General features: G+C 35.9%; 4 protein-coding genes across 9 annotated transcripts; 1 reads left to right on the forward strand and 3 right to left on the reverse strand.

The window, feature by feature from the left end:
• The first annotated feature begins 2722 nt into the window (after positions 1–2722).
• Positions 2723–4863, forward strand: LOC125221675 (auxin-induced protein AUX28-like). Its single transcript, XM_048123874.1, has 5 exons — positions 2723–3029; positions 3543–3739; positions 3824–3959; positions 4292–4353; positions 4570–4863. The coding sequence occupies exons 1-5, from the start codon at positions 2815–2817 to the stop codon at positions 4605–4607; spliced, it is 648 nt and encodes a 215-aa protein (XP_047979831.1). The 5' UTR covers positions 2723–2814; the 3' UTR covers positions 4608–4863.
• Positions 4864–5138: 275 nt separating this feature from the next.
• On the reverse strand, positions 5139–10063 carry LOC125221674 (putative uridine kinase C227.14). Its single transcript, XM_048123873.1, has 11 exons — positions 9911–10063; positions 9529–9653; positions 9378–9421; positions 8827–8904; positions 8211–8403; positions 7050–7080; positions 6912–6970; positions 6571–6644; positions 6078–6164; positions 5518–5608; positions 5139–5409 (listed from the first exon to the last, which is right to left on the reverse strand). Exons 1-11 carry the CDS (start codon positions 9954–9956, stop codon positions 5320–5322), a joined length of 918 nt encoding a protein of 305 aa, XP_047979830.1. The 5' UTR covers positions 9957–10063; the 3' UTR covers positions 5139–5319.
• Positions 10064–10396: 333 nt separating this feature from the next.
• LOC125219673 (F-box/LRR-repeat protein 17-like) lies at positions 10397–14085 on the reverse strand. The gene is made up of 11 exons (XM_048121718.1): positions 13473–14085; positions 13058–13159; positions 12330–12474; positions 12052–12236; positions 11865–11969; positions 11694–11791; positions 11393–11613; positions 11243–11309; positions 11057–11142; positions 10841–10939; positions 10397–10759 (listed from the first exon to the last, which is right to left on the reverse strand). Exons 1-11 carry the CDS (start codon positions 14018–14020, stop codon positions 10682–10684), a joined length of 1734 nt encoding a protein of 577 aa, XP_047977675.1. The 5' UTR covers positions 14021–14085; the 3' UTR covers positions 10397–10681.
• Positions 14086–17327: 3242 nt separating this feature from the next.
• On the reverse strand, positions 17328–21832 carry LOC125222248 (glutathione reductase, chloroplastic). 6 transcript variants are annotated; one of them, XR_007176503.1, is made up of 12 exons: positions 21643–21832; positions 21023–21273; positions 20381–20606; positions 20002–20280; positions 19727–19903; positions 19437–19490; positions 19212–19360; positions 18971–19034; positions 18733–18903; positions 18515–18649; positions 17902–17995; positions 17328–17604 (listed from the first exon to the last, which is right to left on the reverse strand). XR_007176503.1 is itself a non-coding variant. In XM_048124762.1 (12 exons), exons 1-11 carry the CDS (start codon positions 21775–21777, stop codon positions 17954–17956), a joined length of 1683 nt encoding a protein of 560 aa, XP_047980719.1. In that variant the 5' UTR covers positions 21778–21832; the 3' UTR covers positions 17328–17604; positions 17909–17953. The 6 variants fall into 6 exon arrangements, 2 of the variants coding, with proteins under 2 accessions (XP_047980719.1, XP_047980720.1); XR_007176505.1 differs by having other exon boundaries at positions 17328–17724; XR_007176504.1 differs by having other exon boundaries at positions 17897–17995.
• Positions 21833–22946: the final 1114 nt, after the last annotated feature.

Raw genomic sequence — 22946 nt, forward strand, 5'->3', positions numbered from 1 at the left:
TGTATTCTATATGAAATAAAAATTGTCCCATAAAAGAGCTTATACTTCATTAAGTTAGGAGTAATAGGTTTGTAACTGACGAAAGAGTGCCGCATTTTGTTTATGGGACTAATGTAAAAGAATTGCGCAGTAAAATTTGAATTTTAGTAACATTTCTTTATTACGTGTCTTTAGTAAAGGTACGAAATCAAAACGCGGTTCTCATCCTTAGAGACCTGAAATCGAAACGTGTCTTATCTTACTTAGATGTTTAGAAAAAAAATCTCCCAGACGAAAAAATACTACTCCTATGTATAGTTTGAGAAAAGAGTGAGCTAGGGACAAGGTTGGAATGTTGTAAATTCAAATGTGAGCAATATCCAATAAAAAAATTGTTTTTGCTTGAGAATTTCTTACCATTTATTATTTCAATTAGTTTGTCCAGGCAGTAGCTGGGCCCCCAATGTTGTGGGCTTTTGCTGCTGTTGGGCTGCGTCTCTATCCTTATTTTTGGGCTTATTGGGTGTCAATTGTCATGCCCAATTTTTCTAATTAAAAGGTGACCCCTAATCTCAATTGTGTCAATTTACTTTATTGAATAGTTAATATAAGGAAATAAATTAACATACGACTGTCTGATAGAAAACATATTTAGGGGTTGATTGCAAAAAAAAAATGATACTAATAAAATAATTTCGGAAAAAGGAGAAAATAGAATATAGGGAAGGAGGCCCACATGGAACAGGGTTTGACCCAAAGGTTCACATGCCCACTTCTGAGGGCCCCACCTTTCTGAATCTTAGCACATGACTTGCTACTTGGTTCCCCCACCCACTTCCATTTCAATTTCCCTTTTTCTTTTATTTAAATATCTAATAAATATTTTTCATAAATAAAAAATGATCAAACTCAAAAAATTTGTGAAGTATAGTGATACCAATACAAACAGTAGTAATAATATAACAAGAATAAAAGTATATTAAAAGATTAATAAAAACTAACAAAGGCTTCACATAATGCTATGTACATAGATATATCGACTTTGCACAGAATTCAAGCGACATCCATATGCGAAATGACACAAACTCTTTAACTTGGGATCTAATAGTAATAAGTAATATCGAGATGAAAGTATAATCAAATACCCCTTCCATCCACTACTATTAAACCTGGTAGCAGATTGTACGGTTTTTATTCTGAAATTGGTCAAATACGAGATTGAGAAAAATACTTTCTTACTAATGGACATTGTGAAATTTAATGTAAAATTGATAAAATTAGCCTTTATATCTATTTATTGTAAGTTTCTCTATCTAATGTGATGGATGCATGATGTATGTCATTTTTCATTAACAATACTTCAATCATATTTTCTCTATCCCTCTAACTGTTCGCGACTAAGATTTTTTTTTATGGACGAAGGTGATGCAATAAATTTTGCAATGTTTTTTTGTTCACTAGATATGTGTCTTTATCCAATTTACTCTTCGTAGCATGAAGTCATCCTTGCTTTCGTCGTATGTTTTTTTTTGAGGAAATGAACTAAATCGAACTTTGTCATTTACCATTATACTACGAGTGAAGAATTCCACTAAAGTACAAACCTAGTTTTTCAAGAAAGCAAATTAAAGTTGCAACATCAACCTCATACACACACTTTACATATGTGGCCATCACTTAATAAAGTAGTGTTGTCAACTCAAATTTTTCTACAAATACACAAAAATAATTAGTCAATTACAAATGAGAAGAATATACTTTATGTCTATGTCACAATTGTAAGTGAATTATTTGAAGCACTCGAGCTATCAAATGAGAATATTTTCAAACACTTGACTGCTTAACGATTGAATAAATTAAAGAGTAAAAATTAAGAAGAAAATCATAAATTATTCCAAAAGCGTAGTTCAAGAAAAAGTGAGGCTTTGGATGCATCATTGGGAGACACACATACATTTTATAAATATGTGAATAAAGGATTCCTATTTGATAGTACTAATATTTTAACATAGGAAAATGAAATTAAAATTTCATTCCCCTACCTATTGAATTTTGATACTACAATTTTACTCAACTAAATAATGTTATTGCCTGAGTTTTAGTTTTAATTGATTAATGTAATTCTAAAAAACTTTATTTGATGATAAAATCCCCCTCCCCGAAATCATTTCAAGTCTACTTGGTTATACTAATTAAACAATTGCTTGGATACATATGCTTGCACATTGTTTTCATTTTGAACTTAATTTTCCTAGGTAATTGTTAACCATTGTCGTTTTAATTGATGCTTTGCTCAGACTCAGTTCGTATTAGATATTTAACAAGTATTGTTTAAAGTCGTTGCTGGTGTCGGAAGTTCAAGGTCATGCAACAATTTTTACTGGCAATAGAAGAACGAAAGTAAACTCCAATTACAAACAAGAACTTTCCGACTTTCAGGGGACAACAACCGACTTTCAGGGGACAACAATGAGATCGGTCGAGATTCCAACTATCTATAGATGATTTCCATTGACAATGACAAGCACGTTAGCTTTATACTCCTAAATTAGAGAAAATTAATTTTGTAAAAATATTATAAAGTCAAAAAATCCTAACAATAATTATACAAATCAAGAAACAGTGCAATAAAAAGGTGTCTACAGAATTTCCAGCAGGATTGGGATATCCAGCTCATCCATGCGCCACGTGTCGACCCTTTTTCCATTAAACAGACAATTTCCGATTATATTTATACGCCTTTCTCTGCAAATACTCACTCTTTCTTCTCTCATCTTTCCATTATCACAAATTATCAATCACTCATCAATCTGTTTCCACTGGAATCGATCAACAATGGTGGATACCGTCACTATCACTACTCTCGACGTCGAGGAGACTGAGCTGCGCCTCGGATTGCCCGGCGCCGCCGACAAGAAGCGCGGTTTCGAGGAAACCGTCGATTTGAAGCTGAATCTCTCATCCAAGGATGCGCCTTCCGATCAGACTCATTTTCAGGGGGAAAATGTGACCGACGATGCTAAGACGAGCTCTGCTAAGCCTCCAGCTAAGTACGCCCCCCTCTCTCTCTAGCATTTTTTGAGTTTTTTAGGATGCGTTAATTAAAATGTAAATGCGTTTAGGTTAAGCTTTTTACGTCATGATCGAAAACTCGCTAGCTAGATATTTCGATTGCAGTGTGTGTGTTGATTCGAGTTTTTAGGCGGAATTTTACCAAAAATTTGGATTAATTGCAGCTGAGATTGGTTATGCTGAGTATGCCTCTCTCTCTCTAGCAATTTTTGAGTGTTTTAGGATGCGTTAATTAGAAGTTAAATGCGTTTAGGTTAAGCTTTTTTCACATTATGATCAAAACTTGCTAGCAAGAGATTCCGATTGCAGTTGATTCAAGTTTTTTAGCGGTATTTTACGAGAAATTTCGATTAATTGCAGTTGAGATTGGTTGTGAAAAACTAGCAAGAGATTTCGATTGAAGTGTGTGTTTTGGTTAAAGTTTTGTAGCGGAATTTCACTAGAAATTTTGATTAACTACTGCAGCTGAGATTGGTTGTAAATTGATGTAGGGCGCAGGTGGTGGGGTGGCCGCCGGTCCGGTCGTTCCGTAAAAACGTGATGGCGAGGAGCGCGGGGGAGGAGAGCGCCTTCGTGAAGGTGAGCATGGACGGGGCGCCCTACCTAAGGAAAGTTGATCTGAAGATGTACAAGACTTACCAAGAGCTGTCAGATGCATTGGGCAAAATGTTCAGTTCCTTCACTATCGGTAAAGGAAACTAATACTACTCCTACTATAAGTTTCCAAATATGAATTGTTCAAATGTTTTGTGGTGATTGGAAATGGAAATAGGTAAATGTGACACTCAAGGAATGTTGGACTTCATGAACGAGAGCAAGCTGATGGACCTTCTGAATAGCTCTGACTATGTGCCTACTTATGAAGACAAGGACGGGGACTGGATGCTCGTTGGAGACGTGCCGTGGGAGTAAGTCTGCTTCCATAACCATAGATATCAAACTGCTCATACGTATATTGTATGCCCGTTAAGCTTTGGTTTTGTATGAAATTAAGTACTAGGATGTTTTGGAGTTAGTTTGCTTCCATGACCATAGATATCAAACTACCCAGATATATTTATAGGATGTTTTGCCATAACCATAGGTATCAAACTAATCAGACATATATGCTCATTAACTGTTGGTTTTGTATGAAATAATGGGATGGTTTGGAGTAAGTTTTGCTTCCATAACCATAGATTATCAAACTACTCATATATGTATACTCATTAAGCATTGGTTTTGTATATGAAATTAATAGGATGTTTGTTGGATCTTGCAAGCGCCTGCGCATAATGAAGGGCACTGAGGCAAAGGGACTCGGTTAGTAGCATCATATCTGTATTACTCCACTAGCTATTGCTACATGTGATTGAATGAAATGAAACATCTACACATGGTCACATTCCCTGCTATTCTTGAAACTGTTCACACACACACACACACACACACAGAGGCACTGATGGTAGTAGGGGAAGATGTGTTTATGATTTGACGCACGGATTAACAATGAATGGGGTTGTGGGGTTTCGATTTCAGCGCCGCGTGCGATGGAGAAATGCAAGAGAAGAATCTGAGAGTGTTCAAATTCAAAACCAGAAGCTGCTTCTTGGATCTTAGCTGGCTGGACCAAACAGAGAAGATGGATGGAGCAGGATGCTGGATTGTGTCTGTACTATTGTTATATGCTTGGCTTTTTTTTAATCAAGTTAAAATCTTTCCACTTTTATTATATACAGTAGTATTATTGTTACTCTTGTGGTGAGACTTTGTTGTTCAGAATCTTTAGTTAATGCGCCTCAATAATACCATTTGACTTGTATATTAAACTAATTTCTGTGTGCTTCTTCTTTTCATCATTATTCATGTGAAGGAAAATTCTTTGCCAAAAAAGGTGCAAATTGGTCTCTTTGTGGGATGGGTACTATATTCTAATAAGGTAAGTAAGAAATAATAGTGTAAGGGAATAAATTTATATGGGTAGGGAGCAACGACATGTGCGGGTCTGTTACTCAAATTTTCTCTCTATTTAATAATGGTTCACATGGATTCACTAGGATGAATAATAAAAAAAGATCTCTAACAGGATATTTGTATAATACTACTAATAATAGTAATCTCTTTTTAATAAAAGGAACTGCATGTACAAAGTTAACCTAGCTGCAAAAAAAATAGCTTAACGAACTAGGCATGAAATCTTGAACAGTACTTACAGAAGCAACCCTCAGCCGTTATTGAAGAATGGAGCCGAGCTCGTGAATCGAGTCCTTTTATTGCAACGTGATTCGCCTAGGAGAAGTCGACTGATTTGATCAACAGGTCTGCTCTCTTCTTTGAATTCATTATTAGCTCTGCGTTAGGCCGATCATTGTAGTCAATCTGCACATTGAGATGGTGAAAACAAACTTTTACCTTAGTCAACCTGGATAGTTACTTGTAACGTTGATTACTGCAGAAATAAGGAAGAAAGTGGATTCGACATTTTACCCGCCATTTAGCAACATCGCGAGGCTTTCCTGTTGATATGTGTCTTTTCAAGACCCGTTGCATTGCCTTGTGAATGTCCACGTCAATGAACCTGCAAAGTAAAATATGATGTGCTTGTAATACGGTTGGGTTTGATTTACATCTGCATTAAATTTTGAAGTACAGCTGAGGCAACTAATGTATTGTGAGAGAAGTAAAGAAATTCCAACAAAGCACGGACTCACAGTTGGATTAGAACGTAAGGATGGTTCGACTGAAGAGCCAACACAAATTAGTACTACAATGTATCTCTCTGTCTGATTCTCAGCTAAGCAAAGCATGTAGGCCTCACGTTTAAATCAGAATGGATGTGGGGTATTAAGCAGACACTAACAGAATAATGTGGCAATAACAAGCATAACTAACATGAATGGCATTACTATGGAGGAGAAAGCTACGCCAAGTATTTCGAGCTACTAAAACTTAATGTTGGAAAAGATTCGAACATGTTTGTTCTACTCCCGGGGCTATACTCTATAGTTGAAAGTAAAATTAAAAAAATAACATGGGATGCGTATTACCACTTCTCGTCCAAGAGGGATGCAATGTCCCTCCACGCGCCCTCATCCAAAAGCAAATAATTACCTTCAACTATCACTACTTTGTGCCTGTAGAAAATGAAAAATTAAAATAAAATGATGATTAAGCTGATCCAGATAAGATGGCTATAACAAGCATCAACTAAAGATGCTTGTTATAGCCATATGATTAATTAAAAATCCAGCCTGAAAAAATTCCCCGTCAAGTTCTATTTTGTAAACAAAGATGATGCTTAGTTAAGCCACCAGATAAAGCATTAATCATATGCTAAAATTGTGAATCACGTACAACATTCAAACCGGCTAATTTCCATATGCACTATGTTTGTAATCGGTATGTAGATAAATGACACTTGCACCACGAGGGTGATTACTGCATGCACATATACAATATATACTGATCTGCACTCGAATAAGATTCACCATGACACTTCCTAAACACATTTTTACCATCCTGTACCAAATGTACACTTACTGAAGGCTCACGAAGATATCATCTTCAACAGGATCACCCACGCCATGGTCAAACGATGGGACACACACTGATCCCTGCAGTAGAAAACAAAGTTTAAAAGATTATAAAATTAACGACAAAGATACTAAAATTAGAATACAAAGAATTTAACGACAAAGTGCACACATTTAAAAGGGTCTAACTTATAATTAGAATACACTTATAATACAAAGAATTTAACGACAAAGACACTTATAATTACTTGGTTATCTCACAGAACAGAAGAGTAAAGTGCAAAAGTGTAAAATTAATTCATGTAGCAGTTAGTGCACGCATACTAATTCATGATAATCAAATTTCACCTCATTTCTCAGACTTGTGAGACATCTCAAGAGTCGGTCGGGGGCAAATGTCCAAGGAGCTGAATCACCATAAGAGAAAGATCAATATGTTTCATACATATAAGAACCAAAATCAAGTTACTACGGAAAATGACTCACCTCCTCTTCTTGCATGAGCTTCCTCTGGATCCTAATAAGCAAAGAACAAATTGTGAAGTAATCAGAGTAGGCACCAAATGGTAAAAGGGGACAATTTTTCAAGGATGAACACGCTAAAGAGAATATATAAAGCTAGATTGGGAACTAGTTAGGATAGAAAAATGCTTTAATGGCATTTCTTATTGATGTAATCGCATATTATCTAGCTGCAACTAGTAGTCTGATGCTCCTTGCACAACTGCGCATTAAGAATTATGTTATTGTGATCTTTTCAGATTCGTATGGGTTTAATTTAGCATAAATAAGATATAGCAATTCCTAGAGATCTAGCAAGGCTTCTGGAGAATATATAGTCATAGAAAAATCTAGAGAATATAAACATTGAATGATTAGACAAAAGTGTAGATTAAATATTGCAAATCTAAATACTCCATAAGATAATCTTTTAAGGTCATAAGCTCTTAGATCTTATTTCAAAACTAGGCCATTGAAGAGATGAGAACAAGTAAGACATTGGAGATTCTAAGGTATAAGGTGTTGGAATTACAAAGATCTTTTACTGACATAAAGACTAGAACTATATATCTAGAACACAACCTGGGTGACATAAATACTACTCCCTCCGTCCCACAAAAGATGTCACACTTTCCTTTTTAGTTTGTCCCACAATAGATGTCACATTTTCCTTTTTGGAAAAAGTTCCCTCTCACATAAATATAAAAATTATATTTCCTCTCTCCATTTAACACACAAAACAAAACCTCCTAAAATCACGTGCCGTCCCACAAGTGTGACATCTTTTGTGGGACGGAGGGAGTAGTACTTAGTACTTTCACATTTTTATATAAAGTAGGATTTTTATTTGGTAATTTTACTAAAACTCAAGGAAAGGGGATGCAATTCACCTAAATATGTGATGTTGGAACTCTTGTTTCTAACAGCTCACTCTTCCGAAAAAACCAAAATAAAACAAATTTGAAGGTTTATAATCCTAAAGCTTAAGAGTCCAGCCAAACAGTCTGATAGTTTCTCCCAGGGTTGGATATCACTGCCAACTTCTATGCAAACTAGCAGGATTCCTGAGCCAATCATGTAACTGTATAAGAATGTACTCCACAAGAAATTCAGCAGTTCGAGATGATAGGATTTATTATGTACTACCTTCATTGCATCCAGTTCACGACGATAAAGATGAAATCCATCCATGGGAAGAACAATTGCGACTTCAGGAGAATCTACTAGCTCATTAAAGAAAGAAGACCTTTGCACCCATAACTCATTGACACGATTAGCCACTTGAGATGCCAGAGTGCTCTTTCCAGCACCAGGAGGCCCACACAAACCAACAATATGCCTGCAGTTCATGTTTTAAAAAGATTACTAGAGTCTGAGTAGGTGATTGGTATTGTAGGAGTAGTTACAGAGAGTTAGGTGATAATTAATCTAATGGTCGCATCCAATCCAAAGAGAACTATTTATTGGACAGATGTGGCAGAAACTTGAGAGATATTTGCTATTTACTATACCGTTATACTGAGACCAGCAAAAAGCCATGCATTTTTTTTATGCTTCATTAAAAGAAAAACTTTATAATTTTATCCTGCTTTTGTTCAAACCAATTTCCTTACAACTGCAGCTGAGAAGCTTTTCTAGCATGTTGCATAAGGTGATAATTATAAAAGGCAAAGAAGAGGAGAAGGGGGTGGAGGGGGAATAACCAACTTGTGAAGAAAAACCTGAATGTTTAAGATCGAGAATTTGAGGGTCCAGAACTTACTTAAAATTGGGATTTGATTCAGCTGCTGCAACAGGAACAAGACGTTCTGCCAAGACATTGTATATTTCATCCATACTCCTGATAGAACTGAGTTAGTCTAAATATGAAACATAAAATAAACACAAAATACTCCAAAAGAGAGGACATTTCTAACAACTTGAGCTACAAAAAGCACATACTCATATAGTATCAAACATAGAACAGAAGAACTTTTTTACAGTAAGTGCGATTAAAAGTTTTGATCATCACAAAAGCTTTCGTTTAATTACATATTATATGCATCTCAGTTTTCTCAAGATACCAGCCACGGAACAAACAACTGAGTACTGAACTTAGCTTTCATTTTTATGACAAAACGGTGATACACATGATATATTAAGTCACAATGACATCCGTAAAAATGTGTCAAAAGAAACCATAAGGAGAATTCGAGTAATATCCCTAGTCACCAATCACACACTTCGACCCAAAGTATAAAAAATACTGAAGTAGAATGACGATTAAATATATATCAAATGAAATTAATCCACACTAACAAAGATAAAGCATACCCTGCCTCTACAGTCGGAATTTCCTTCAACTGACACTTTAAAACCTGAAACATTAAGATATGTGTTCAAGAAAAAAAAAGGAATAACAGCATCATCTACCAAAATTAATACTCCCTTCACTTCAAAGATAATAGATGAAGAATAGAATAACCTGTGAACGCAAATGATTTTGCTTCCCATTTGAAATTGCAGCCCGACGCAGCATAGGCGTCGACACTCTTGTTCTAGGAAAGAAATAGAGCTGATTATTCATAGACCATCTCTTCTGCGGCAGCTCTGGCATTTTTCGAGAAGTAAACAAACACAATTATTCCACTAGCTTAAAACGAAAAGACACAAAATAGAGGTATAATTAATAGCTTTATGCTATCTGCGATTCACAACCGAGTAACAGAGTTTTGGAATCGCTTGCAGAGATTGCAATTCACATCAAATTAGGGCAAAATTCCGTGAATCTAAGCGGAAAACGAGTATTTAATGAAATTCATCAACAGAGAGCAAAATGAAATCGTAAGAAATGATTGGAAGGGCACCTGAATGAATTGGTTTGCAGGTTGTAGAGAAGGATGAAAGCTCCATGATCAAAGTTGAGAATTCGGCGGCGATCGGCAGTTACGGTTAGCTCAACGAAATCGTTTCCAGCTTATAAATCTTCTTTCACTCTAAACTCATTTTTTCATATTTTGAGCTATCCACCTAAATTAATCCTTTTTTTAACTATTTTTTTTAAAATCTTTTTCTTTCTGATTTTACTAATTTTATAGTATTAAAATCTGTGAGAAATCCTAGGTGAGAGAATATAATTTTTTTCATTAGAATATTTCTCTAGTTCTACTTATAGAATTCTTGTGATTTGGATTAATTGATGAAGTTTCCCTTCATTCAAAAACAAATGTGGAAATGCATATATAAGCATAATTTTACTCTAATTTGTTATGAATTATGTATCCAATGTAACAAAATAATTCTGAAACCAAACTAAAACTATATTTCTTCATAATAAACCTCAAAAAACAATGTCTCCAGAATAATAAAGTTGGAAATTTTATTAATCAAACCTGAATCTCTACCAAATCACAAGTAGAGAGACGTATATTTAGTTGAGTGATAGTAATATTCAGCTTCTCTAACTACAAACAGGATAAATTTATTGAATGAGTACATGTTCTGAAGGCACTAACGCCTCTACTGAGTTTACAAACTACACATAATAATACTAATATTAGTAACAATAATAATAATAATAATAATTGAACAGTTTTCAGACTGACATACTAATATTCAACAAACAGATAGTAACATAATCATACAGACTCTCCATAAGCAATCACTGCACAATGGCGTTTCGTGGGCCGTCTTCCCTTCTCACCATCATCACATGGCTGCACAGACACGACTCACTTCAGTTACAAAGAAAAAACCATGAAACGTTTTGATCAATAAAGAGAGTCCTAAGCTTTTACCTGAGGGCTGCAAAAATATGGAAGTCTAACTCTCTTCGAGCCATCTGGTAGGCGTTTCGACGAATACTGAGTTTCTACTGGTGAATAGTCGCTGTCCACCTGCAGAGCATCGAACGAGAGTTAGTGAGGTTTCTGCGTTGCTTTTGATGTCTACACAAAGTTGGACGAAACATCGATTGAAATTGTGAAGAAGCAAAGGTTGTAGGTTGTAACTACCTGAGTCTCAATGGTTTTGATTAGCATGTTTTCACAATCCATTGCATACACACTATTTAGATTAGTGCATTGAAGGAGCAGCCTCTCTGGTGTAAATGCGATAGCAGTATCAGTTTCGAGTTCAAAGGAAACAATTGGTTCGATATACAGAAATGTAGCTTCCTCTAGTATATTCAAAGAAAATACCTGGATGCAAGTTTGTGCAAGAGTTGAGGTTCAGTTCATACAGATTAGGGCAATTTAGATACAATGCCTGCATTGGAAATTCTTGTGATCAGATTGTGAAGCAGGAACGAATAAGTTAACTAGAAACTTAGACTCCAATGCTAAACTTACATCCAAACCAGAACAGCCCCATAAGCTTAGTTTCTTCAACCGGTTATGCTTGATTATTAACTTTTGGTATGTTAGGTGCATTTTGCTATTGGGTGTTTTCTGCAACTCGGTGTCATCATCCTCTTCATCGGTGGATTTTTCACAATCCGGATCACATATGGTCATTCCACAGTCCATAAGTTCCAGACAAGGGAGCTGAGCAGCAGCAAATTGAATGCCACCTACAGAAATTGAAGGCATAAAAATGAGTTCCAACAAAAAGGATTGGTTAAGTCGCGTGGATCCAGGAAATGGTCATTACTCGAAGTGATGTTGGGGCAAAGAGCAAGAAGTAGCTTTGATAATGTTTCAGGGAAGACATTGCAGATCATCCCGAGACCACTGTCACTGATGCTAGACCTGTGATGAAGTATTTCATATAAGCATATTTCAGATATAAAATTGTTAGTATCATTTTGGGGCTAAAACATACCCACTAAGATCAAGCAATTCCAACTTTGTGAAACTTGCAGCAATAGCTGCTACCGATGCATCAGTTATTCCCGATCCAAGAACAAGAGAAAGCATCCGCAGTCCCCTGAAACGGAAGCAGATATAAGATTATAGGAAGGCTCAAAACATAAACTGTTGATGAAGTGAAACAAAGTTCCACCACTAACCTCAAACTGGCAGATGATAGAGCCAGAATGGCATCATGTGAAAGCAAAACAGAAGCAATGTGGATGTTCTGAAGCTTTGGACAGCTTCTTCCAAGACCATCCATAACAGAGGTGAGATCAGTGGAGTCGGACTCTAGGCGCGAAAATTCCAAAGAAATCTCTTTCAAACTGGGGCAGTTAAAAACCTGTCCACGACAATGCGCAGGTAAGTCATTGTAAAATAAAACAACGATACTAGTTAACATGATAAAAGAACTGATGCTGGACACACAAATTACCATCTTTGAGAGTGAATGAAGATCGGAGAGCCAGAGGGTAGACAGACTGGTTGAAGAGAAAACAAAACCACCCAGGTTTGAGCAGCCTTCCATCTTGAGACTGGTTAGACACTTCTTGTCGGATATGAAACGAGCCAAATCATCCCTGGTAATTAGTCCAACACAAGAACAATCAAATAAGATAATATGACTATCTGGAGAAACATTAGGACATCTGTATCAAGAAGAAAATGTTTTCCTGGATAATAATACTCGAATTAGGAAGGAACAATTTCTATTCTAGAGTATGGAATTCAGTAAAGAGTTTCAAAATGATCTTTAGGACACAGGCTAACGCCTTAATATTACTCAAGACATGACTTCGAATGAAATTCAAATAGTCCTAACTCCTAAGATCAACATATTCACAACTATGGACATTAAAAAACTGAAATCATTCTTCAACAGGTGCATAGAATAGATCATATTCACTCCCAAAGGATACAAAAACTTACAACCTACATCTTACATAAAAACAAGCATATATCTTCAGTCCTATTTGATGTATGCAGAGAATAGATCGGCCAGTTAATGTTTAACTTCAATAAGCTTTTACAAATACCGAATCAGTAACAGAACCCCTAATTACATGACTAGAAAGCATCTATACACCCACATAATCACACATTCTACACTACTAATTCACAAAAAAAACATGTAGATCAGCATCAAAGACTTAGAATCAATACCCAGAGATCCGGTTGATGCAGGAATCAGACGTTGAGATCTCCAAAGACTGCAAATTAGGGCACGAAAACGCAATGCAGGCCAGCATCGTTGCATCAACATCACTGGAAAACCAAATGCAGAAACACATAATCAGATCAAAGTAAACCAAACCTTATTGCCAATCCGTGATCCCATCAATAAACAATAACAATTCTAATCTCTACACTTAGTCCTAATTGTTCAACAAATTGCACCTGCAATTAATTTTACCATTTTACATCTGATGCTAATTCAATTTTCCACTTAATCAGGTTTCTTAATCACTGATCTCTGTTTTCCTGTTTAATTGACTAAAATTTGTATGAAACAGATAGTTTTAATCCCGATCCCCTTCACAAAACCTTAGATCCATCACAGCTTTCCCTAAACCCTTACCTTTCAATTGCAATTGATAGTTTCAACAGTCCAGGGCATTTCTGCAACACGGATCCAACAAATCCAATCTGCGCCTTCGCCGGGACCCTAAGCCGGAGCTCCTCCGCCGCCCGCCAAAGCCTCCTCGTCGTCTCCCTCCACCCCCTACACACTCTCGCCGCCGACAGCATCCCCACGGGAGGCAATCTCCTCAAAACCTCCCACAAACAGCTCGCCGGAAGCCCGCCCGACCCGTCCAGATCCAGATCCGGATACTCATCAATCTCCTCCCGATCCTCCTCTTCCATCTCCAAATCATCCGCCAATTCCGCCGCAAATTTAACATCATCGGATGAGAGAGCTCTCATCCGCATCGGAGGCGTCGCCGGAGCCACGGCGGCGGGAGCTGGAGTGGATGCATCGTCGGATTCGGCGCCGAAGGGACAGTTGTGGCCTTTTTTGGGGAGGCCGCAGCGGCCGCAGTTGTAGCTCCCCCGCTTCTTGCCGCGCTTGATGAGGAAGGCGGCGTCGGAGATCGGGGTGGCGGGGTGCGGTTGATGCCCCTGCATTGATTGTGGAGTGATGAAGAAAGCTAGGGGGCGGAGAGGGGGAAGAAATAGGGAGGGAGAGGGGGCGCGGGAGAAGTGATGGAAATGGCGCCTGTGTTTGAATTTTTTTGGAAGAGAGGAGCGCCTTCGCACGTGCCGATTTTTGACTTTTAAATTTCTTTTTTTTTTTAATCTTTCTTTTTGGTCGACGGTTTTTCTTTTGTCGGAAATGATACTAATGAATGTAGGATTTCAGATTTCTACTTATTTACATGAAAAATAAATGTATACACATATTTTCTATTGAGGGAACTTTTTTTTTGTCCACGAACTTTGCCAAAATATCATTTTAGATCCGTGAATTTTGAAAATATCATTTGAGGTACATTAACTATGTGATAATATCATTTGAAGTACTCTTTTACTATTTCCAAATTTTTCTAGACGAAAATACCCTCAATACCTTAAAGGGTATATATTTTTAATAAACTTATCATATACTCATATTTTTTATAAATATCTTTACAATATATTTTTGACGATTTTTCTAAATATAATTTGACCTTCAATATCATCACTTAATTTTATGACATGCAAGTTAAATTGCTTCTTCAATTATTTATATTAAAGAATTTTAAAATTGAATATAGAACTTCTTTAATAATAAAAAAAATTGAATAAAGATTATTTCTTGCATGTCACAAAATTAAGTGATAATATTGAAGGTCAAATTATATTTAGAAAATTCATCAAAAATATATAGTAAAAATATTCATAAAAAATATGAGTATATCATAAGTTTATTAAAAATATATACTCTTAAAAATATTGAGGGTATTTTCGTCCAAAAAAACTTGGAAATAGTAAAAAAGTACTTAAAATGATATTACTCCATAGTTGATGGACCTTAAATGATATTTTCAAAGTTCACGAACCTAAAATGATACTTTGACAAAGTTCGTGGACCAAAAATGATGTTTCCTCTTTTCTATTTTAATGCAAAATCGATTTTGTTAGCGGCTATGAATAGAGCTCTGAGCATATGAAGCACGGAGTAGCGTACCAATAGGAGTGAGTTAATACAAAACTATGTGAAACGTATAGTTATTGTATTCACATTCAAGGTGACGTTAATATGAAAAAATGAATTTTCTAATCCTTGTGGAATCTAAACGCTAGCATTTGAAGTATGGAGTAGTATATTAATAAGAGTCAGTTAATGCAAAAACTATGTTAAACGTATAGTTATTGCATCCACGTAAAAAGTAATGTTAATAGTATGAAAAATATGAAATTTCCACTGCTTATGGAATCGAAACTCAAGTGCTATCTTCAACTCGCAAAGATAAATTAACCGTAGATTTTTACGATCGAATAATTAAATATAGTTATTCATTCTTATTTCAAATACAGATTCTCCTGTCCTATGTACATCTTCCATGTTCCAAAAGAGAATATGTTTGTGATTTGTGAACATATTCATTTTTTGGGGTCGGGAATTGGCTCATTTGAGCTTGAACCGAACATGTTCACAAGCCTACGTAGCCATATATACACTATAGAGCTTGAGGCTTAACTCGAGTATTTTATCGAGCTCGACTCCAAAATCGAACTTAACTTGTTTACAAAGCAAACAAATTTCGAAAAAATCTTGTTTGAGTTTAACTTTTAATTTTGATACATTTAAAACTTATATTTGCAACAACATGATAAATTTTCTCATACCTCACATATTAATTATTATAAATAATTAATGATACTCATAATATGGTGGTTTCTATTTTTATTTTCCTTTTTTAAAGTGTGGTGGTTTGTATTTATGTGAATATGCCATTGATGATTATACTGACACTTAAAATTTATTGGACCACCTCTTTATGATATCGAGTTGGTAAAGCTAATTAACACTAGTGCTTATAAACGCAAAAGTGAAAAAGAAAATGAGAGAGAGGGAGGAAAGTGGCCTTATTAATTAAATATTTTGAAGATGCCTGAAATCAATCTGAGTCGAGTTTAGTATTTGTATTTTCATTTTATCTGTTTTGATTAAAATTTCAATTTGAGAATATATATCGTATATGTACATTCGACATTTATTATTATGTTTCTTTACAAAGTTGAATAAACTAGTGTATGTATAAGTAGTAAATGACATGGACGGACCTAGCGTAGGCCAAGCCGCCGCTCCAGCGGGGGCTTGGCCGGCACTGGACCAGTATCCACCGTGGATGCCCATGAAGTGTGCGTTTGTTTATGAGAGAATCGTTTGTCTATGAGATGGACTTAAAAGATGAAGAAGAAGGGATACGGAGAGGTTTTTTATGGGAAATGTGAAAGCTTACATAAAGTATGTTAAAGATGTCAAATCGCATATAGGCAGCTAGCTCCTATTTACTTCGTCCGCGAACAAGAATCTCATTTCTTTTCGGCACGAATTTTCAGAAATGTTAAGAAAGTGAGTGGAAAGTTAGTGGAATATGAGTCTCACTTGTATATATTAATTTTAAATGATATGTGAGTGGAATGAGTGGGTGGAATATGAGGCCTTTTTATCATTTATGGTAATTATATTATCGGGACTCCTATTTGCGGATGGACCAAAATGGAAAAATGAAACTTCTATTCGCGGACAGAGAGGAGTACTAACTAGTTACCCCATTTTATTTATCAATCCAATTTATTAAATATAGATATATAAATACTTCTTTTCCCCCTTGAATTTAATATCAATTATTTAGGTATAATAAATTAAGGCTGAATATTTTATTTATTTTAGGATTGTGTTTTTTTTTAAATTACTATAGTGATTTGTGATTTTTTTATTAATTCTAGTTTTGGAATAGAAAGTTAGAAATGTAGGTAGTAACTTGTGATTTATAATTGTAAATAATTTTAAAATGGAGATTTTAGTTTTTGTTCATTATCTAGCCTCTAATAAAAATTATAAAGACATTATTTATAAAAATGGATTATTATTATTATTGTTGTTATTATTATTATAAATTTTAGCACCGACTTCTTAATATTTCTGGTTCCTTCCGTTTCCTCATTGTTTACTAAAAAAGATTTTATAATAATGAAAACAGGTGAGAATGAAACAGTTAAACTAATTATTTAAATAATGAACTACAAATCTCGAAAAGAATTACATAAGCCGATAAGATAATTATTCGTAAAATATATTCACAATTTCTAAGAGTAGATGATATAATTAATTTGGAATATTAGTTACTCCATTTGATTTGATAGTTGGAATTCCTCCATCCAGATGATTTCATTTCTTCAATAATATTAATAAAATATATCATAGGTGCTTAATATAAACGGATTACGGAAGCAAAGTTGATTTTTGGCATCGAAAAGTCTCAAACTCTTATAATAAGATTCTATCAAACAAACCCATAAATATTAAATAAACATACTAAACAAAACCAATGAGAAATCGCATCTATGCAAGAAGGTGAACAGAAGAAACACATTTTTTTACAGCCGCTTTTGCTTCGTCTCTTTCATCAACTGCATATGCAATATACTCATTCTAGCTTTGCACAGCTGTCCGGAGAAGGGCAACGACTGAGGTCACTCGACTGGCCCGGTGTGGATTACTGCCAACACGAAATCGTAGACAAGTTAAAATCTCAAGCAGCTAATAATCTCTGAAAGTGAGACTCGAGGATGGCAATGGCCCGGATCTTGCTAGGTCCAGATTCATCGCCTCATCGGGCCTAGAAAAATGAGACCCGGGTTTAGAGCCACTGATCTGGATTCAGATACATAATTTTTCTTAAATTATAATAACACAGCAGTAAGAAAAGACATAAGATCAACATAATAAAAGCAGCAGAAGAGAGAATGATGCAAGTTTAGAGGGAATGGCTATTTATGGTGATTACATGCCTTACCCCATACATGTATATCCTTCGATGCAGCAGTTTTTCGTTGCATAAACTCGAATTAAACACCAGCAACAGCTTTGGCATCAGAATCTGATTTTCCCTGAAATGATGTGAAAGATACAACAATAAGAAGATTAAATACGATTCAAATGGAAATACTAAGAAGCAACGTCTGGAGTTGGAGGTTTTAAGTTCTATTGACTCGAGTTATAAAAGAAAAACGGGATTTTGCGCAGGAAACAGTTCAAGGTCATGCAGCCTCGATGTAGTTAAAATAATAAGCCATTCGCATATCTGTCCCTCTCATAAATTAATACATCATCTTACCCCTATAGACGGTTTATGAATTCATGATTGATCTCTTGATCTTTTATAGCAAATTCAACCCTTCGAAATAAACTTCAGAAATACATTAGAAACATCAGTTTCAAACAAACCAATTTATTTATAGACCTAGGTGAGTTTAGGTTAAGGGAAAATGGTTCCTAATTCACTGATACAAGTCAGTGCAAGTAATTGTATTCTCAATTACAGAATAGGAAGAGAACTTCTAATGGCATGGGTTGGACTTTCCAGAGAGCCTAAAACTTACGATAGAAAAATGCAGAATTGGCATTACCTCAGATGGAGCACTTCTGATCTTCCGCGTAGGTGTTCTCATGGTGACAAATTCCTCTGCTGCAGTTGGGTGGATACCAATTGTTGCATCAAAATCAGCCTTAGTCAACCCAGCTTTCACAGCAACAGAAAATCCCTGGAATCAGAATTTAAATATGAGACCATCAAGTAAAAAGAGATATTTGACAGTACAAAATTAAACTAGGCAGAGGAGGCAACCTGGACAATTTCTGCTGATTCTTCACCACACATATGCAGACCGATGACTTTGTTAGTTTTCGCACATACAATAAGTTTCATGAAGACCCGATCCGGCAGGCCAGAAAGGGTGGCCTTTAGAGGCCTGAAATTTGATGTATAAATATCAATATCACCATATTCCTTCACTGCCTGCAAAATATTTGACATCAGAGATGGAAATCCATCAAATTACAGCTATACATGCTATCATTCTCACCTGATCTTCAGTAAGACCAACTTGCCCGATAGGAGGCTGAGAAAAGACCGCGCATGGCACAGCACTGCATAAGACAAAATGTGTTCAGGTGGATAACTGGTAGAGCTTACCATAGGGTGAATCATTGTGGTTCCTTAAATCTCAATAAACAATTAATTGATATATTCAAGTAATTTATATGGCTTAATCTATTACTAACATTTCTAATCTACCAAAGATTTCACCATATTAGAAATCGCACCTGTGATCAGGTTTTGTGGGTTCATTTGCAAATAGAGTTTTTGCTAGTGCTCCTCCTTCCATTAAGGCAACTGGGGTCAAATTTATTCTGTCAGTAACATCTCCTACCGCCCAAATTGATGGAACAGAAGTTCGAGAGAATTCATCAACCTGAATAAATCAAAAACGAGAAGCTGCATTACTATTCACTTGACAATATACAGAGAGAAAGCTTAGATGACAATACCTCTATAGCTCCATTTTTTGACAAATTCACTCCGACAGCTTCTAAACCTAAATTCTGTTGGGGAAGCCAAAAACCAATTAAGATCTGTTATTTCTATGTCGTGTACTAATGAAGCCGTGCGGATAATAACAGATCCAACATATCAACAAATATGATCCAGTCTTTTATCGGCCTTTCAATCATAACAAAGGCTCTGTATTGAACACAAGCATGTGTACTATAAAAGAACTATTAACAAGTACATTAAAAAATTGATGATCATGCAATCTCACAACATAGGAAATATTAACCTTCGTATTTGGTTTTCGTCCTGTTGCAAACATGACATGAGTAAACCCATCAACTGTTCCTTGGTTTGTTTTCACAGACAGTAACCCATCTGATGACTTAACTATAGCTTGAGGTGTCTCCTCAGAGTGGATATTAATACCCCTTAATGACATTTGTTCGCCAAGAAAGTCTCTGACCTGCAGAACAAGAGAAGGAATTTTTAACATAAGCACAGGACATATTGGATGAAGCATTTTTTACAGGGGTATGATGAACTCGTCATGGAAAAAACAACCTCTTCATCAAATCCTCTCAACAACTTTTTCTGTCTTATGAATACATGGACATCGCTCTTAAATCCATTGAAGATACCAGCAAACTCAACTGCGATATAACCACCCCCAACTATAGCAATTTTCTTAGGCTTTGAAGGTAAATCAAGGGCAGCATCAGAATCTATTGCATATTCACTTCCAGGAATATCAGGAATGAATGGGCGCCCTCCAACTGCAATAAGAATGTTCTTTGCTGAATAGAGTTTTCCATCTACGTCCACTGTATGTGGATCCACAATCTGCAAAGGAAGTTACAAATGACCATAGAACAATCAAGAGACTCAAGAACGCCGAATAAAACTGATTGCCAACACGCTACTGTTGTAGGATATCACCAACCTTGCCACGTCCTTCGAGTAGCATGACTCCAGAATTTTTCAATATGTTTTTGTAAATCCCGACAAGGCGCTGAAGTTCAGCATTCTTATTTGCAATCAAGGTGCTCCAATCATGTTTAGGTTCTGCCTCATAACTCCATCCAAATCCACCACTCTCTTCAAATTCATGAGAAAATTTGGATGCATATACAAGGAGTTTCTTAGGAACACATCCACGGAGCACGCACCTTCACAAGGTTTACCAGAGGCTGAAGTCAATTTAAAGTGCTTCCAAAGTAAAAGCACTAACTTGAAATAAAGATCTCCTCAAGTTTAATTCTACTAAAAGAGAACATGATAAAAGAAACTTGTTTCAGCTAGACTTAAAAGTAAAAAGGATATTCATTGGCCCTTCAAAGAGATTAAAACGACTCATGTAAAACTTTAGACTCGAGAAGCTTGATAGCTCACTGATATCTAACTTAAACTGCAGTAAGCTCCACACTTCAATATTCATAATTAACTGCAGCAGTCCCAGATGTTGGAACCATATTCATGTGAAAGTCAAATATAACTATACAGAACGACAAACATAACAATCGTGACAAAATATTCTGTATATACATTATAAATATTAGAAAAAGAACGAGAGGAAAATATTTACGTGCCACCAACGCCTCCAGCAGAGTCGGATGATATGGTAGCAAACGGCAGCTCGCAAACCGCAACTTTAGCTCCAAAATTGGCTGCGAAGCGAGAGGCTCTAACACCTCCGCTGCCAGCACCGATAGTGAAGAGGTCGAAGTCGTATGGTGCAGATGGCTCAGAGCCATTGGTGGACTCTGCCCGGACCGCAGTGGTAAAGCGGCGGCTCCGGTGTGCACAAGGGAAGGAAGGTACAACGCTTAGCATCAGCTGATCAATATGTACCCACAGTTTGGTAGAAACCTCATGTCAGCTATTTCCATTAATTCCAAAATCATTTCCACGACTTTGGTATAATTTACAAATTTGGCAGCTGACACAATGTATATACATTGGTCAGCCTAATCCATCAAACTCTCAATTCTAGCTATAATAGAACAATTTGACTATTCATATACATTTCCCCTTCGATTCAAGGGCAGCAATTGAGAAAAACTTGTAACATCAACACAGCATAATACGAAAGATGAGGAAACGAATTTCAGATTCCACAGCTCAGTCCTCCAATTAAACGTAAATTTCCAATCAAATTCAAATAGAAGACGAAAACAGCATAATACATCCGAGTTTTTGCATTACCTTTTTGCCAGAATCGTGGACGAAGAAGAGGCGTTTTTTCTGCGAGAGCAACCTGCCGTTTCTGAAGCAGAGATTGAGGCTTTGAGGCGTGGAGACGGCGTTACCCGCCGATGCCATGACTCTCGTCGCCGCCATTTCTTTGTGCTGAGTTGAGTGACTCAAATCGAGTTTCGTCTTTTAACCACAAACTTTTTCTGCCTTCTATTAAATAAAATTGTTTTTTGGGATTACTTTCAACACATAACTACATTTCTAAATTGGCTGATTATTTGATTATTATATTCGATATTGCATATTAGCATACATAGTTTGTTTACTTCGGTAACAAATCATTGAATTCTTTTTTAATAGTTTCGCGAAAAAATTCACTAAGGCCTTCAGCATCCCGGTCTCTTATCCCGTTTTTTAACTATCTAATCTCTTCATTATTCATGGCTCTACTGTACTTTTCACCCCATTAACTAAGAGACAACACATGCATCCCTCCATCTCTTAACCATCTCATCCCTTAACTATTCATTCAATTTCATTTTTAATTCCAACAAATTCAATTAATAAAAACACATTTCATTAAATAAAATAAAAATTACAATTTAAAGGCCTAAAAAATTAAAAAATGCATAATTAAAATCCTAAAAAAAAATTAAAAATACATAATTAAAATCATAAAAAAATTAAAAAAACACACCATTGAAAAAATTTGAGTGAGAATAGAGAGTTTTTTATGGTGGATAATTTGTGGGAAAGATTTGGTATTTATAGAAGTGATTGGAGGCTTTAAAAAAATTGGAAAAAAATTACAAATTTGAAAAAGACGGCTATAAACGGCTAGTATAATTTTTGGAATTTTTTTATATATATATTTTTTAATTTTTTAATTTTTTCTGATTTTTTTAAAAAAAACTAATTTTAACGGATATAAACGACGCCCACTCGCGGGTCGGCGAGTGGGCGAGACGTCTCGAGGCCGGCCTCTTCGGAAGGAGACACGGGACGAGATGTCCCGTCTCGTCGAGAGGAGATGGAGGCCGCATCGTTGTCTCGATGCGGTCTCGTCTCTTCGAGACGAGATAGAGCCCACATCAAGACGCGATGCGGATGCTCTAATTTCGCCACAGAAAACGACTTTATTTCGTGGCTTATCCAACGACTAATATATTTTCGGCAACCTTGCAAGTGCATAGCTTCACCTTTGATTAATTCTCCAAGTAAAACTAAACACAAAAGTGAGGTCGTTCATCACACATAAATTTTACTTGGTAATTCTGCTATTTTTTTTTCCAAATTTCACCACATATACATAC

The sequence above is a fragment of the Salvia hispanica genome, chromosome 4 (genome assembly GCF_023119035.1).
Source record: "Salvia hispanica cultivar TCC Black 2014 chromosome 4, UniMelb_Shisp_WGS_1.0, whole genome shotgun sequence".
NCBI lineage: Eukaryota > Viridiplantae > Streptophyta > Magnoliopsida > Lamiales > Lamiaceae > Salvia > Salvia hispanica.